This window comes from Capricornis sumatraensis, chromosome 6, assembly GCF_032405125.1.
Source record: "Capricornis sumatraensis isolate serow.1 chromosome 6, serow.2, whole genome shotgun sequence".
Classification (NCBI taxonomy): Eukaryota; Metazoa; Chordata; class Mammalia; order Artiodactyla; family Bovidae; genus Capricornis; species Capricornis sumatraensis.
Window position 1 is genome coordinate 68,300,060 of NC_091074.1, and position 17,184 is coordinate 68,317,243.

At 36.8% G+C, this 17,184-nt stretch overlaps 1 protein-coding gene across 1 annotated transcript in view; it reads left to right on the top strand.

Moving 5' to 3' along the window:
- The window catches only part of RECK (reversion inducing cysteine rich protein with kazal motifs), an 83,295-nt gene that overhangs the window by 7,314 nt on the left and 58,797 nt on the right, over positions 1–17,184 (top strand). Inside the window, exons 2-6 of the mRNA XM_068974099.1 lie at positions 8,146–8,204; positions 10,586–10,660; positions 11,560–11,596; positions 14,288–14,373; positions 16,042–16,089. Coding sequence (XP_068830200.1) covers positions 8,146–8,204; positions 10,586–10,660; positions 11,560–11,596; positions 14,288–14,373; positions 16,042–16,089 — 305 coding nt within the window. The remainder of the gene's footprint in view (positions 1–8,145; positions 8,205–10,585; positions 10,661–11,559; positions 11,597–14,287; positions 14,374–16,041; positions 16,090–17,184) is intronic.

Consider the following 17,184-nt stretch of genomic DNA (forward strand, 5'->3'; position numbering starts at 1 on the left):
TATCTGAGGTTATCGATATTTCTCCCGGCAATCTTGATTCCAGCTTGTGCTTCTTCCAGCCCAGCGTTTCTCATGATGTACTCTGCATATAAGTTAAATATCACCAAAAAGTGTGTAATATCTGCATTACTAGTATTGTGTAGTTATATTTGTAGATATCCATTTATATTCTAAATCTGAATATATTTGAGGAAAAATCATACGATTTAGTCAAATATGTAGTACATAATGTAGAGCACATAACTTACATGAAGAAGACTTCAAGAAAAGTGTAATAAGTATTAAGAGAAACATTTTCACCATGGACTATATCATTGGGAGCCAGACACAAATACTTTGAGATCCCTTGTTTTATAGATGGGAATAGATAGCATAGAATGGAGACGGGAATTATCCGAGAATACTGGCTATTAGCGTCTGTGGGGTGGGGGTGGATCTGAGGAGTCATTTGCTTAGTTGTTTCATAATGATGTATAATAATGTGTTTAGGGTCTTTTGACCCCCAAAAGAACAGAAACCAAGGTGGCTTAGGAGTAGGGAGCTAGCTAGATAGCATCTAACAGGGAACATGGAAATCCAAGGATAGGAAATTGAGCACAACCTCAGGGACTGCTGTGGGAACTGGAAAGCTGCCAGGAACCAAGACTACATTTTTTATTAATTTTTTTTTACTTACTTTACAATATTGTATTGATTTTGCCATACATGAACGTGAATCCACCACGGGTGTACACGTGTTCCCCGTCCTGAACCCTCCTCCCACCTCTCTCCCCATCCCATCCCTCTGGGTCATCCCAGTGCACCAGCCCCAAGTATCCTGTATCATGCATTGAACCTGGACTGGCGATTCATTTCACATATGATATTATACATGTTTCATTGCCATTCTCCCAAATCATCCCACCGTTGCCCTCTCCCACAGTCCAAAAGACTGTTCTATACATCTGTGTCTCTTTTTCTGTCTCTCATACAGGGTTATAGTACCATCTTTCTAAATTCCATATATATGCGTTAGGATACTGTATTGGTGTTTTTCTTTCTGGCTTACTTCACTCTGTATAATAGGCTCCAGTTTCATCCACCTCATTAGAACTGATTCAAATGTATTCTTTTTAATGGCTGAGTAATACTCCATTGTGTATATGTACCACAGCTTCCTTATCCATTTGTCTGCTGATGGACATCTAGGTTGCTTCCATGTCCTGGCTATTCTAAACAGTGCTGAGATGAACACTGGGGTACACGTGTCCCTTTCAATTCTGGTTTGCTCTGTGTGTATGCCCAGCAGTGGGATTGCTGGGTCGTATGGCAGTTCTATTTCCGGTTTTTTAAGGAATCTCCACACTGTTCTCCATAATGGCTGTACTAATTTGCATTCCCACCAACAATGTAAGAGGGTTCCCTTTTCTCCACACCCTCTCCAGCATTTATTGCTTGTAGACTTTTGGATAGCAGCCATTCTGACTGGCCAAGACTACTTTTAGAGACAGTCTTCCTCTGTCTCTCATAGCTTGTCTCTCTACATCTCTTGCCTTCCCCATTCTCCACCACTAGCTTCCTTTTCTTACTCATGGTTTCTCTATACCATAAAACTTACTCAGCTGCAGCTCATCTTGACCTGATATCTGTAGAGCCCACCATCCTCTGGGTACATACCTCTGTGCCTGTGCATATGATTGGGTCCAGCCTATCTTTTGACCTGGGTCAATAACTCTTATGACATTTGCTAAATTATGGCTTGGTCCATAATGGGACCCTTACCACATGGGAAATGTGGTATGACAGTGATACAGTGAGAGAAATAAACTTTTTGTACATTTTTTTCTGATTAAAAATACTTTGCATAAGTAGGAAATTATTACTTATTAACCAGTGAATAAGAAAAATTTTTGAGCTGAGCACTGTGCTAAATTGTGTACAAGAAGTTCCCATTCAGTCTGGAAATATCATTAGTACACACATGAAATTATTAGAGTTAAGTGATAAAGTTTTCAGTTCTAACTGGAATAGTAGGACATTAACCAAAAGAACAATATGGCCTGGAGTTGTTAGAGAAGAAAGGCTTACTTAGAGTTGAGATGGGGCTTAATTTTAAGCCTTGAAAGATGTTTGGGATTTATGTCAGCTGGAAAGAGGGCACTAAGCATTACAGGCAGAAGGCTGTGATCAAGGTATTATTGTATAAATAGAGGCTTTCCTTGTTAAAAAAATAGTAGAAGATCAGGGAGGGGAAGGTAAGAAGAAGACTTGAGAAAATTTAGAACTGAAATAGCAGGAAGCCATTGTGGACCCTTGATTAAAAGAGTGACATCATGAAAAGTAATTTAAAAAATTAATCTGGCAGTCATATTGATAACAGAAGAGAATGAACCTAATTGGCAGTTGTAGCATTACAGTTTGAGGCAAGCAGTGGAGGATATCTGTAACTTGTAAATGAGTCAAGAAAAAGGTACAGTGTTGAATCCAGGTAGTAGGTATATAAATAATCATTTTACTCTTTGGCTCTTTCTTGGCTGATGATATATTTTATGTATATACACAGGCACACATCCACCTTCCAAGGGATAAATGTGACAATTGTAAGAATGCATTTATAAGTTAAAGTTGCAGTTGTCATTTAAATGTTTTTAAGGGATGGTCAATTTCCAGACTGTTTGGGAAATAAAAATTTGAAAATAAGATAAGATTTTTAAAATTAACATACCTTTTTTATTTGGAATGGTCTTTTTGCAGTATCAGCTCAGATTTAGTTTATTCCCTGTCAGTAGTGCAGCATATATGTATTCTGTTTTAGTAATTCTCTAAAAATACATTAATTAGAAAGAATCTTTATTTTCTTTAGAAAAGAAAACAATACTGGCTTTTCATTAACCAAATTGAGGTTTTGGGAGTCTTCTATAGCAAACTCTCTTTTAACTTCAAATATCCTATAATTCTATGAATATTTTAGTTTTAGATTAGAGTGTGTAATTGTTTTTTTAAATGCTAGTTGGTCTCAGAAGTTGCATTTTTCCCTTGTGGCTGGAGCATGTGCTTCCTGCTTGCTTGCCTGTCTTTAGTAGGCACATGGCCCAAACCAGCAGCCAACCCTTGATGTTTCTAATTACTGGGTAATTCTGCTCAAATATTTCTAGGTTGCACTAATACTCTCTTAAATCCAATATATGTGGCTTTTAGTAATCAGTTTTGGGTTTTTATTAATTTTATATTTTCAGAGTTTAGAAATAAGAATGCAAAATATTACACTCATGCTTATGTCTTTAATAAGGATGATATCTGTGCTATTTATTTTCATCCTGTCAATAGCAAGTGTTATTTTGAACTAATTTACCTTTATCTGTTCAATTCCATTTTATGAAGATAACCAGAGTTTTAAACTATTCTTAAAGAACCAGAAATTAGGTTAGAATCAAATTATAAAAATGAAGCATTTCTAGAATTCACTGTCTTCTTTTGTATAAAACATTAGGCCTTGGAGAGTTTTTTGTACTCTAATAGTTGAATGACCCAATTAATCCATTTTAAAAGCTCTGAAAAGACAAAGACCTTTAATTGCCACATTAATTGCATTTGAATCCTTTGCCCTCATTCTTAATAAAGGCATATGACTTAATGTCTATTTGTAGACATAAAGTATGCAGTGTTTAAGAGTCTAGTAAGTTTTTGTTGTTTCAAAGAAAGAAAAATGTGTACAAATATAATGATGACTAATGTTAAAAATAAAATGTGGAGAACATGATTTAGTATAGGTCCCCTAGCCTGTTCTAGGAGGGTGGCAGTTCCTCTCAAGAGAGGAAATGTATTATTACAGAGGAATGCTTGGTTAGGAGGGGGAAGGGCATTACTACTAGAAGACTTCAGGCTGCTCTCTAATCCCATTTGGTCAGAAAGACTAGAAAGAAATATGTCAAAAATGTCAATACACGTTCTGACAGGACAGTGGGGATATTAGATCATTTTTCTTCTTTTCCAGATTTTGGGATTTCTTAATGAAAAAGTGAATCATTTTAAAAATTTAACTTTGGGGATCACCCCACTATAAATTTGACCTTCACTATTAAATAGGAAAAAATAAACCTTTATATTTTTAACAAATCTTTCATTGTTATTGGAGTTTTAATTGCGACACATTTCATGTTTCTGTTCTAAATAGACCTTTGCTACAAGAAACTTTTTTTCCAAAAATTCCTAGGCCCAAGTCAGACTCTTGCCTGCCTGTTTTCTTTTTGTTAAGCCTGTGCTTATGGGGATCATGTATTATCCTGAGTTATCTTTGCTCTCCATCAGCTGGATTTTCTGTCCTCATGTGACTTTTGTGTTGGAAGATAGTAGAAAGTGGCAACAACTTGAGCATTTCAAAAGATCACATCGATGTCACACAGAAGATCCCCCGCCCCACCTTTCTTTTCTTGCCTGTCTTCTTCATTCTAATGAGGCTGGGGACATAACAGGATCTTAAAAGGGAGGGGGTTCAGCATGGTGTGGCATGGCAGAGAAGAGAGGGATGTTGTGAGAAAGTCTCATTAGTGATTGGGCCCATCCTTGAATACAGTGCTTCTAAGAAGGTAGCTATAGCCTATAAACAGGGAATTTTTTAATTTCTGAAACTTAATGGAATTTCTACATGCTGAAAATGGCAACTCACTCCAGTATTCTTGCCTGGAAAATCCCATGGATGGAGGAGCCTGACAGGCTACAGTCTACAGAGTTGCAAAGAGTCAGATAGGACTGAGCGACTTCACTTTCACTTTTTCAGAATTTTTAAGTCAAATGTTAAAACTTTAAGACACGTTTTTCCATATAGCATTAGAAAGCCTGTCCCACAGTAGTGTTTTATGAAACTAAACTGTGGCAATATGTTAGTAATATCACATGCCCTGTTATTGTTTTATGGAGTAACAATATCAGTTTTGAGCTTAAAAGGATATTGGTAAGAGCTAAAGAGAACCTTTTTTATTCATTCATTTCTTCCCAATACCAATCTTACCTTCAATCAAAAAAGCTCTGCTGTCATCTATTTTATATACTGAAATTATATAGATTTCATTTAAAGAGATTGATATAGATGTGTATGTATATATATACATGCACACATATGTAGGCATTGTATTGGATCTAGCTGCCTGAAATGTGATATTTTCATGTCCTTGTCACTTTTGACTTAGCACTTTATAACAGCCCCTGATCAATTCAGCTTTATCGTTTTTCCCAGTTAGCTTCATTCTAGAATAATGACATGCCCCTGCTGATTATCTATATCACTAATTTATTAATTTTTCTAGGCTCATAATGCTGCTTGGCAACATTTTTCCTTTTCTGTGATGTTTCTGAAATTGGCATGCTGAGATGTAAAATAAGTGGCATGAGAAAAATATCTCGTGCTCTGAGAAATCTGTCTACTTAGATCCTTTTTAGGAGATTAATGATGCATATTAATATATTAAAGGTTTCATAAAGTCCAGTAAAGAATTATCTTTACAGGGAACCCTCTTTCTATTGTTGGTGGAAATATAAGTTGGTACAGCCACTATGGAGAACAGTATGGGGGTTCTTTAAAAAACTAAAGCTAGAACTATCATATCACTCTGCAATCCCACTCAGGGACATATATCCAGAGAAAAACATGGCCTGAAAAGATACATGCACCCCAGTGTTCAAGGCAGCATTGTTTACAATAACCAAGACATGGAAAGAACTTAAATGTCCATTGACAGAGGACTGGATAAAGAAGATGTGGTGTGTATATATATATATATATCTGTATACACACACGCACACATGCATATATGTAAGCATTGGAATATTACTCAGCCATTAAAAAGAATGAAATAAGGACATTTGCAGCAACATGGGCGGACCTAGAGACTGTTATATGAGTGAAGTAAGTCAGAGAAGGAAAAATATATGACATCCTTTATATGTGGAATCTAAAAAGAAATGATACAAATGAATTTACTTACAAAGCAGAGATTCACAGACTTAGAAAACGAACTTATGGTTGAGGGTTGAGTGAAGGGATAGTTAAGGACTTCGGGAAGTTATGTACACCCTGCTATATTTAAAATGGATAACCAACAAAAATCAATTGCATAGCACATGGAACTCTACCCAGTGTTATGTGCCAGCCTGGATGGGAGCAGGATTGGGGTGGGGGAGGGGGGGATGGATACATGTATATATATAACTGAGTCCCTTCACTGTTTACCTGAAACTGTCACAGCATTATTGATTGGCTATTCAGTTCAGTTCAGTTACTCAGTCATGTCCAACTCTTTGTGACTCCATGGACTGCAGCACACCAGGCTTCCCTGTCCATCACCAGCTCTCAGAGCTTACTCAGACTCATGTCCATTGAGTCGGTGGTGCCATCCAACCATCTCATCTTCTGTCGTCCCCTTCTCCTCCTGCCTTCAGTCTTTCCCTGATGGTCTTTTCCAATGAGTCAGTTCTTTGCATCAGGTGGCCAAAGTATAGGAGTTTCAGCTTCAGCATTAGTCCTTCCAATGAATATTCAGGGTTGATTTCGTTTAGAATTGACTGGTTTGGTCTCCTTGCAGTCCAAGGGACTCTCAGTCTTCTCCAACACCACAGTTCAAAACCATCAATTCTTCAGTGCTCAGCTTTCTTTATAGTCCAACTCTCAAATCCATACATGACCAAGGGAAAAACCATAGCTTTGACTAGACGGACTTTGTTGGCAAAGTAACGTCTCTGATTTTTAATGTGCTGTCTAGGTTGGTCATAGCTTTTCTTCCAAGGAGTAAGTGTCTTTTAATTTCATGGCTGCAGTCACCATCTGCAGTGATTTTGGAGCCCCCCAAAATAAAGTCTGTCACTGTTTCCATTGTCCCCATCTGTTTGCCATGAATTGATGGGACCAGATGCCATGATCTTAGTATTCTGAATGTTGAGTTTTAAGCCAACTTTCACTCTCCTCTTTCACTTTCATCAAGAGGCTATTTAGTTCTTCTTTGCTTTCTACCATAGGGTGGTATCATCTGCATATTTAAGATTATTGATATTTCTCCCAGCAATCTTGATTCTAGCTTCTGCTTCATCCAGCCCAGCATTTCGCATGATGTACTCTGCATATAAGTTAAATAAACAGAACGACAGTATACAGCCTTGACATACTCCTTTCCTGATTTTGAACCAGTCTGTTGTTCCATGTCCAATTCTAACTGTTGCTTCTTGACATGCATACAGATTTCTCAGGAGTCAGGTCAGGTATTCCCATCTCTTTAAGAATATTCTCCGATTTGAGAAAGAAATTTCTCAGATTCTTAAGAATTTAAGATCGGCTATACCCCAATGCAAAATTTTTTTGGTGTTTAAAAAATAAAAATGGCATTAAAGTGTAGTCACTCAGTCCTGTCTGATTCTTTGCGACCCCATAGACTAGCCCTGCCAGGCTCCTCTGTCCATGGGATTCTCCAGACAAGAATGCTGGAGTGGGTTGCCATTCCCTTCTCCAGGGGATAAAAATAAAATAATTTTAAAAATTTCTCTTTAACTTTTTAATCCTTTGTTTCCTAATTTATTTGAACATGAAACATTTTCTCTTGAGGAATAGATATTAACACATCATGAAACAGTGTTCATAGAAAACAGTTTGAGAAACATTTGTAGTTGCTTCCTTTGTTCTCCACAGTGGCTATCAGAGACATATACAACCTCACTTCAAGCCCTCAACTCTTTTTGTTTTCAAACCTAATCTCTATTTATTTCACTGAGATAATGGAGACTTACATTTAACATGTCCAAAACAAAATTCAGTATCTTTTTATCATTTAACCTTCCTTTATAGGAATAATAATAGAATGTAGTCCATAGGATAATTATTGAGGGTTGAATGAGATAATCATAAAGCAAGTAGTAAAATTCTGGCCCATAAAAAGTATATAGTAGCAATTATTATTAAATGACAGTCTCTCCTGTGAAATTGCAAGCTCTTAAAGGCAAAAACCGTGTCCTCAAATAGCACCAGCTTTGACTTGAAATAGGTACACAACAAAGGTTTGTTGAGTTAAAATGGATAATAATAGTAATAATCTGTCGAATAAGTGGTTTGTGTAACCATCTGACTTAGCTTAATCATTGTGTTTTAACAGTAGGCAATATTAGGTGTTCATTTTTTCTCCCTAGGTGCACTGTGTTGTAATCACTCAAAGGATAACCAGATGTGCCGTGATGTTTGTGAACAGGTAAGCTTGCATGATAATTATTGAGGATATTATTTAGTGTAATTGTTTCAGAGAAATCCGTTGGACAGCACTTAAATGGTCAGTTGACATCAGCAGTAATGGAACAAGTTAACATGAGTCTGCGAACATGGTGGGGCACCGTATCTGAAGTGGAATTCCTACCCAAAATACATAACCTGAATCCTGAGGAAACAATATGGCAAACCCAGATTGAGGGGTATTCCTCAAAACAATTGCCTGTACCCTTCAGAGATACCAGTGTTACAAAAACAAAGGTCAAGAAATGTCCCAGGAATTCCTAGGTGGTGTTAGTGGTAAAGAACCCGCCTGCTAATACAGGAGACACAAGAGAGACGGGTTTGATTCCTGGGTTGGGAAGATCCCCTGGAGTAGGAAAAGGCAGTGCACTCCAGTATTCTTGCCTGGAAAGTGCCATGGACGGAGGAGCCTGGCAGGCTGCAGTTCCTGAGGCCTCAAAGAACACACAAGAAACTTCCAGATTAAAGGAAACTAAAGAAATATGACAGCTAAATGCAGTGTATAATTCTGTATTGGGTCCTGGAATTGAAAAAAAAAAAAAGACTGCTATAGAGGATGTGATTGAGATAAATTGGTGAAATTTAAATATGAGCTATAATAATAGTGTACCTACCAGTGCTGTGAACTGAATTTGATGATTGTATTATGGTTAGTTAGGATGGTGTCCTTATTCTTAGAAGATACATGCTGGAATTTAGGAATGAATGATCATGTCTGTAATGAATTCTAAATGTTTCATCAAAGTAATAAAAATAATGTGCATATGAGGAGAAAGTTAAAGCAAATGTTAATAATGGGTGAATTTAGATGAAGGCTTATGTGGTTGTTCATTGTACTCAGTTCAGTTCAGTTGCTCAGTCATGTCCGACTCTTTGGGAGCCCATGAACTGCAGCACACCAGGCCTCCCTGTCCATCACCAACTCCGGAGTTTACTCAAACTCGTGTCCATTGAGTCGGTGATGCCATCCAACAATCTCATCCTCTGTTGTCCCCTTCTCCTCCTGCCATCAGTCTTTCCCAGCATCAGGGTCTTTTCAGATGAGTCAGTTCTTTGCATCAGGTGGCCAAAGTATTGGAGTTTCAGCTTCAGCATCAGTCCTTCCAATGAATATTCAGGACTGATTTCCCACCTTTGAAACTTTTCTGTAGTTCTGCTTGAACCTTTTTAAGGCAAGTTCCACTGAAACAATAGCTGTTCATAATGTCTTACCTTTTTTTCATCATCTTGATTGTGTAGTTGTAGCCTTACCAGTTGAGAATTAATGGCCTTAATCATCTTTTGAGGAGTTTTCAAGTAATAACCTGGATTTTGTTACTTCCTAAAAATGAGAGCACTACCTAACAGAGACTAAAAAGATTTTTCAAGATACTCTAAGTATAACAAGATGTCTTACCTAAATAGCTGCTAGAGAATTCATGTCAAAACACTATAGCAGATTAAGTTTTCTGCAAATTTACTGCCAGAACAATAGCTTTTTAAAAGCAAAAATGGCCTCTTGATGGTGTCACCATAAGAGAGCTTTTAAAGTAACTCTCCTACTTTTGGAAGCATTTCTTTCCTGACTTTTTGCCTTGTTTCCTCTTGTTTTTTCCACTAATGTTCCATAGGGTAAATTATTTTTTATGAGGTACTTGCAGCAGGCAAGGACTAATTTGTTAAAATCTAAAGTGTTAGAAATTCTATAATGTAGCAAAGTAAGTGAATACTATAGTCATCCTAATAAAAAAAATTCTTCCCTGACCAAATTACTTTATTTCTAGTTACGCAAATGCTGAACGTAGATAGCATTTATCTCCAGGTATGCACTAAACTCCAGATAGACTTACTTGCAGAGGAAGAGAGGTAAGAATTGGATTCACTTTCCCTGGTCAGATTCAACAATCAGGTAAGTCAGTCGCCCCAATCACCCAAGGAGTGAGAGGCTAGAATGCTAAAGCTGGCAGAGCTCACTGACAGTGAGAATTGCCAGGAATAAGAAGTCTTTAATTCTTCAACCAGTAAGGAGCGAAGAAAGGGTATTCTACTGATATTTAGGTTTTAATTTGGAGTGAATACTAATGCACTTGATGGCTGTAGAAAGTTAGGAAGATGATAGTGGGGTAAGTTGCTGAATTGTCAGTGAAAACCACTGTGTGAAGGCAGTTGGAGATTTGAAATTAAAACTTTTAGAATTTGAATTTATATAAGAAGTCGTGACTGATGTTTTACAATAAAGCACATTTATGAAGGGAAATTGGGAAATATTCTAGACAACTGATAAACCTAGAGGATAAAAAAATTTACCTCTTCCATTTTTTTATTGAAAAAATGCCATAAAACTTTTTTGTCTTTGTCAAGTAGATATTTTCCTCAAAAAGTGAATCGCGACTAAAACATCTGTTGCAGCGAGCCCCAGATTATTGCCCTGAAACAATGGTAGGTATTATTTGACTTAACTATGGAAGTTTTTGTCTAATGAAGCACTCTGTTGAGTTACTTTTGATTTAGCAAATTTTTCAGTGTGATTGGGGTTTGTGGTCAAAGTAAAATATTAGATTTAACTGGATACTTTAAAAAGATCTTCATATGAATTGCTGGATGGAATATTGTCTTTCATCTTTTGTTGTTTATGATGTAGGTATAAAAACAGTATTATATAAAAATATGTTCTAGTCTTTAAATTTCATAATAATAGTTTCTCTGAAATTGAGAATTTTACTTATTATTATTTTGACAATTTTATGAAAACCATAACTAAATCTTATATTTATTTTAAGTTTTAAAAAGTCAGATTTAGGGTAAGGGAAAATGTGTAATTTCTCATTACTTCTGTCTTCTCAGTATCTGGTGTACTAAAAATACATTGCATGCCTGTCTGAATCATGTAACTTAAAATGTCTCTAATGCATGGACCATCCCATGTTTGGGATGCTCATGGCCAAGCTAAGAAAGTCGGAACTGGCATTAGAAAGCCTGTTTAGATAAGGTAGGTTGGGTTAAATGGGAAAGTTGATGATCAAACAGTTCTGACTGACATATTTTACTTTAATCACTCAACGGGCACTTTTATCTCTGTGCTTAGAAACAGTTATTCCCGTAAACATCCTGAGTAACCATACTTGTCCTTGGTATCCCAGATGGGAAGTTAAGAAAACAGCAAGCAGTATTTTTACATCTCATTTCTATTTTTTCTTGCCCAGATAGCTGGTTGATGCTTCTAGATCATTGATTGTATAGAGACAGACATAATCAAATTAGCTATACATAATTTCTGTAGAAATTGTATTTTGAAACTGGTTTTCTACATAAAAGTCTTTTGGTGATTACAATTTTAGGTTGACATTTGGAGTTGTATGAATTCATCTTTGCCAGGTAAGCAATAGTGTAACATTAAAATTTATTTTGTGATTGTAAAATCTGTGTCATAGTCCTGTAACCTAATATATACCCTTGGATTTCTATCCTCTCCTTGGAGGCATCCAAATTTTCAAATGTATAATTTATTCTCATTCACTCAGTCCTTTTTGGTACTCTTGTTACCACTTCAACTGTTCTGTTGAAACTGGGCTTTGAAAGATCACCAAGATCTCTTGGTTCCTAGATCTTATAGCTTTTTCTCAGTACTTGTTCTTTTTGACTTCCATGTGACAGTTGATATATTAACCACTACCTCCTTGTGACTTCACCTTGGCCTTGTGACTTTGTCTTCTCTTATCCCCACGCCGCCCCCACCCCACCCCCCACACACACCATCACCCCTGTAACTACCATGGCTATTCCTGTGTGTGGTCCTCTTCCCTTCTTTCTCCACACTCACCCTGGTAACCACATTCCTTCCCAGAACTGTTATCTAATCAGCTCTGAGAAGATAATTTTCAAATACAAGTTATTATTTATGACTTCTGGTCTTCTCTACTTGGATCTCTGCATCCAGGTAGCATGACTCAAAACCAAACTCATCTTATAATTGCTTTTTGTTATGGATGACAGTAGACTGGAAACCCTCAAGTCATTATCTCTGAATGTTTTTTCTTTTTAGCTTCATTCACCCTCTTGTAAAATCTTGTATCCATCCTTGCTATTCCTTTCAAGCCTTTATTATTACACTTTTGGGGTAGATTTGTGCAGTAACCTCATAACTCATGTTTCAACACACCATAGCTGTCTTCCCCACCCTCTTCAAAACAACTCCCTCAGGGGCTATCCACTTCAATCAGAATAAAGCCCAAACTCCCTGTTGGCATTCCTGATCTCCTAGGATGAGAGCTCGTTTTCCAGTCCTGGTTAAAGCCAGTGCCTTGAAAAAAGGGAGTATAGCTTACATTTCTCTGAATTCTAAAGGTTTTCACACTATTGAAAGTTTACATTTCAAACAAATTGAACTATTTCCCTCTTGGAATTGCTCCCGTCCTTGCTTGTTCTCCTAATTATCCCTCTACCTAATGTCTATAATTATATATGTGTGTGTATTGTTCCTACCAAACTGTAATCTCCATAAAGGGATAAATCATATATTTTTATCTATTCGTTAGCCCACAAAATACCTGATAAAGGGCTTTGTATATAGTAAGGGTTCAGTGAAGGTAGTTGCTTGTTGAATACTTTAATATTTTTTAAGAGGTAAGAACTCCTTTTGTGGCTCAGATGGTAAAGAATCTGCCTGCAATATGGGAGACCCAGGTTTGATCTCTGGATTGGGAAGATCCCCTAGAGAAGGGAATGGCAACCCACTCCAGTATTCAAGCCTGGAGAATTCTATGGACAGAGGAGCCTGGAGGGCTTCAGCCCATGGAGTTGCAAAGAGTCAGACATAACTAAGCGACTAACACAAAAGGTACTGGATATGTGAAAATGAATTATGGTATAAAAGTTCACAGAGTTTATGACCTACATTGATTCCATTCAAAATTCTTTATAGAATATGTGCAATTCTGAGTAGCAAGCAGCAAAGATCAAGAGGAAACTATACTAGGCAGTGGGACTAGATGGGAGTCTGCTGCCCTTTAATACCATTTAAACATATAGGGATATAGAATCTTATGATATGCAGTATTCTTAGCCAGTTTTAACAGTTGGGATGGTTTATGATTATATTTTGAGAGCTTTGTCTGTCCATGGGCCATTTGTTTGCTTTTGTTTTTTTTTTTTTTTAGTGGAATGCTTCTGTGTTTTATATTAGGTGTTAGTTTCGTATAGAGAACTATGTGACCTATTGCCTTGAATCCCTGACATTTTTTTCAAATGGAAATAATTTAATGTACATGTGAATTTGCAGATCTGTGTATTACATGGAAGCAGCATAAAGCATTTCTTAAAAGAGATAAGGAATTTACAGCATTCCTACAAGTAAATCTTTTCTTTTATCATAATCGTTACTTATATCTCCTAATTTTATCTAGGAGTTATTCATTGACATTTATGATTGCAAAAAGGGATCTTAAAATTGCTTTAGAACTCTTTTTATAATTTTACCACCTTTTGGTATCCCTGTAATTTGGTTGGAGAAATAGCTACTGTGCATAAATTGCATCAGTATAGTCATTTTGCCCCACAGTAAAGTGTACCTATCAAAATCAGTCATGGCTCACAGGAGATGTTCCTGTCTGTTTACTATCAGTTGTTAAACAGCATCGTGGGTTTTATGCTATTCTAGGTATTTTGAATACAATAATACTCATGCCCTATTTTGTTTGCTTGCTTATTAAGTTATTAATAGGAGTCCTGCCTCTGTGAACCCACAGTCCAGAAGTGAAAAAAGTCATTGCTTTCCTTAACCTGTATGCCCTCTAGAGATTCTGTCCACCCTAGAGTGAGAATGAGCTAAAGAGAAGGTGAGCAGGGAGAAGAGAGAAAAAACAAAGGACCTGGTAATTAGGCTGTGAGGGACCCTGAGAAGACTGATAGCATTGAGAATCAGGGTGGGAGGAGAGGCTTCATACTTTTGAGACCCTGCTATCTAAGCTAGTTTTCTTACGGAAACTTGCTTTGACTTGAGTGGTATCCTTGAACCAGTTTGTTTTGTCACTTCTTATGACCAAAACATTTGAACATTTTGTTTTTAAGGTGTGTTTAAGAAGTCTGATGGCTGGGTTGGCTTAGGCTGCTGTGAACTGGCTATTACCTTGGAATGTCGACAGGCATGCAAGCAGGTAACACTTGGCAATGAGGCTCTTAAGCAGAGTGCAGTATAGTTTGAGTTTTAGCTGTGTCCTGGATCTTGCCTATTTCTGGAGAGGTGACCCATAGCAGCTGCAAATTTAGCATTCCTTGCATAGACCATTTCCTTTTAGACATGCTGCTTTTTCAGTTACATCTGCTGCCTGTAAGACGCTAGCCTTCTCTTGTGCTTTAACTTCTCTCTGCCACACAAGGAAAAAATGTTATTGAAATCAAGGACTTTTGTACTCTGCCTGTGGTCATGCTTAATCAGTGCTAAACGACTCCAAATAGTGGTATAAATTTCAGGCATGCTTGGATGAAAGCAGTTGACACAGTTGGCTTATTTTGCTTTTATCTTCCCTCTGTCTTTCATCATGGATTTACTCTGACTGTGTTCTTTATTCCTTCTCTGCTCCTCAGGTGAGCATGACTCCTACAGTGAATTATGACTTCTCTCTGATTTGATGTATCTCAGGTCTGAATCAAGTTAGACCCCTGAACTCTTCCTCACTATATGCTCATAGTGATTTGTCAGAGTGCTGTGGTAAAACTGGTCTCCAGGCTCCTCTTACTCCAAGTGGTGGGAGCACTCTTAACTGGGAAACTTAAGTGGCCCTGAAACTGCAGCTGCAAAGCCTTGTCTTATTTTCTTCTTCTAGTGACTGGTCTTTGAACAGAAGTATATGAGACACCTTCACTTTCATACAGACCTCTGAACCACACTCTTTGGGCAGCACGCAGCCTAACTATCTGCTGTTCTCCTGCAGGCATTGAGGTGAAACTGAGTTGTAGAGGATTTGAACTGTAGTGTATCTCGTGAGACACAGAATAGTTGTCAGTACATTCTGCTTCTCGCTTTCCTTGTCCTCATCAGCTATCTGTCAAGAATTGCGTGAGCCTAGGTAATAGAAGAGGAGGAAATAGAAAAAGGAACCAGAGCCCATGGCTCTGGGACTGTATTTCTAAGTGGGGACTGTATTCAGGTGGAAGAATAGCCACCCCTCAGCAGATGTGTTTTGGCTTGTTTTTTATGAAAAGTATATACTTTAGTAAGTCATGTTGTTTCTCTATGTGTCCGTTTCCTCATCTGTAGAAGGGTTAATTTCTTCTTCATAAACTTGTTAAGAAAATTACATAAAAATAACTTTTATTAATTAGTTGCCTGGCATTGCCTTTCCCTCTTTAGTTGTCTCCTTTGTTAGGTATGGATTTTTTCTGAGGATATGGGTTCATACGGGAACTTAGAATATGAAGGGTTAAAGAAAAAGCAAATTATAAATGCCCTGGCAGAACTTCATAAGAAAAGTTACTGCAGCAGAGCTTCCCAAGAAAATTTGTTACAGAATGGAATTTAGACTTTTTTAAAAAAGTCCTCTGATTTACATTTCCTTCAAACTTATCTAGTTTCTGAAATAACAAAAGGACTGTGTCATTATGTGACATTAAAGCCATAGAAGAATGAAATTCTAGCATATCTGGAGCTAATGCTTGTTTAAAAAATTATGAGATTTGTTTGGATAATATTTGAGCATGAGGTTTTCCCTGATGAAGTAAAGACTGCTGTGCCAGCAATTACATATACTTATGTTTGTATTCTTTTTGGTTTCATACTGAAGAGCATGTGTAATAAATTAATTGAGAAATTTGTTATCTTTTAGGCATCGTCAAAAAATGATATTTCCAGAGTTTGCAGAAAAGAATATGAGGTATGCATTTTAACAAATTTGGATAAATGAATCAGATGTTATCAGAATTGATAGAATCAAATTTTAAAAATGAATTCATTGTTAAATAAATTACCTTTTACTTTATAGAAAAGATAGTCTTGAGAAAAATGTCATTTACTTTGTTTAGAAATGTTATGACTTTAACTTGTTGCAGTTAAGCATTAATTTGAAAGAAATGCCTAAATCACACATACAGAAGCTTTAACCTATGTTTTCATAATACAGCTACTGGTTGTATCCTAGGTTGTAAAATAGTTTTTCTTAGGTTCCATATCTTCTTTTGCCCCTTTTCCTATACCTTGATTCATCCAGGTATCCACCTTTATGAACTACTTCTAATTGGAAGAAATAATCACATTGCTAGCGTGAGTAACTTCATACTTTCCTAGCATCATACATTGGAGGGGAGAGGTACATACTAAATTTCAAAGGCTGTATTAAATCTCGAGGGACTCTTCCTAGCAGTGGTGTTTCAAGCACTGTAGTACTTATTGATAGATTGGGTGGGGCATGGGGACACAGGTTGAGGAGGGGCAGAGGTATAGGAAGTATTTCACATCATGTAAGTATGTACAAAAGATTGTCCCTGATGTGAAATAAAAGCTCCTCACTGATACTAAAATTTGGTCAGTTTCTAGAACTTCATTGTTAAATGTGACAGTATGTTTTTTCATAGTACAAAGCTGTATAATTAAGCATACAAGTCCACATTACTCATTCATCATTTTTATATATAAACATTGGGATTCCTATTGCTTTTAATAGTCTGTATTCTCTCGGAGAAGAAAAATAGAACAACCTCTTCACTGGTTCTAGATTATGGTTCTGATTTTTTTTTTCCTCAAAGCCTATAAATAATCTCTCAATATTTTTTAATCAAAAAAAAGTCTTATTTATCTTTTGTTCCTTTATACTATTGCTAAGTTTTATCTGTTTCTCTGAAGACGAATTTCCAAATTAACTGCAGTTCTTGTCTGTTCTTATTGAAAAGAGCCTTTCTACAAAGAAGTAAAAGATCTTTTTTCTTTGCTCTCTACCACTGAAGTAACTGCTTTAGTTTCTCTTGAACAAAGT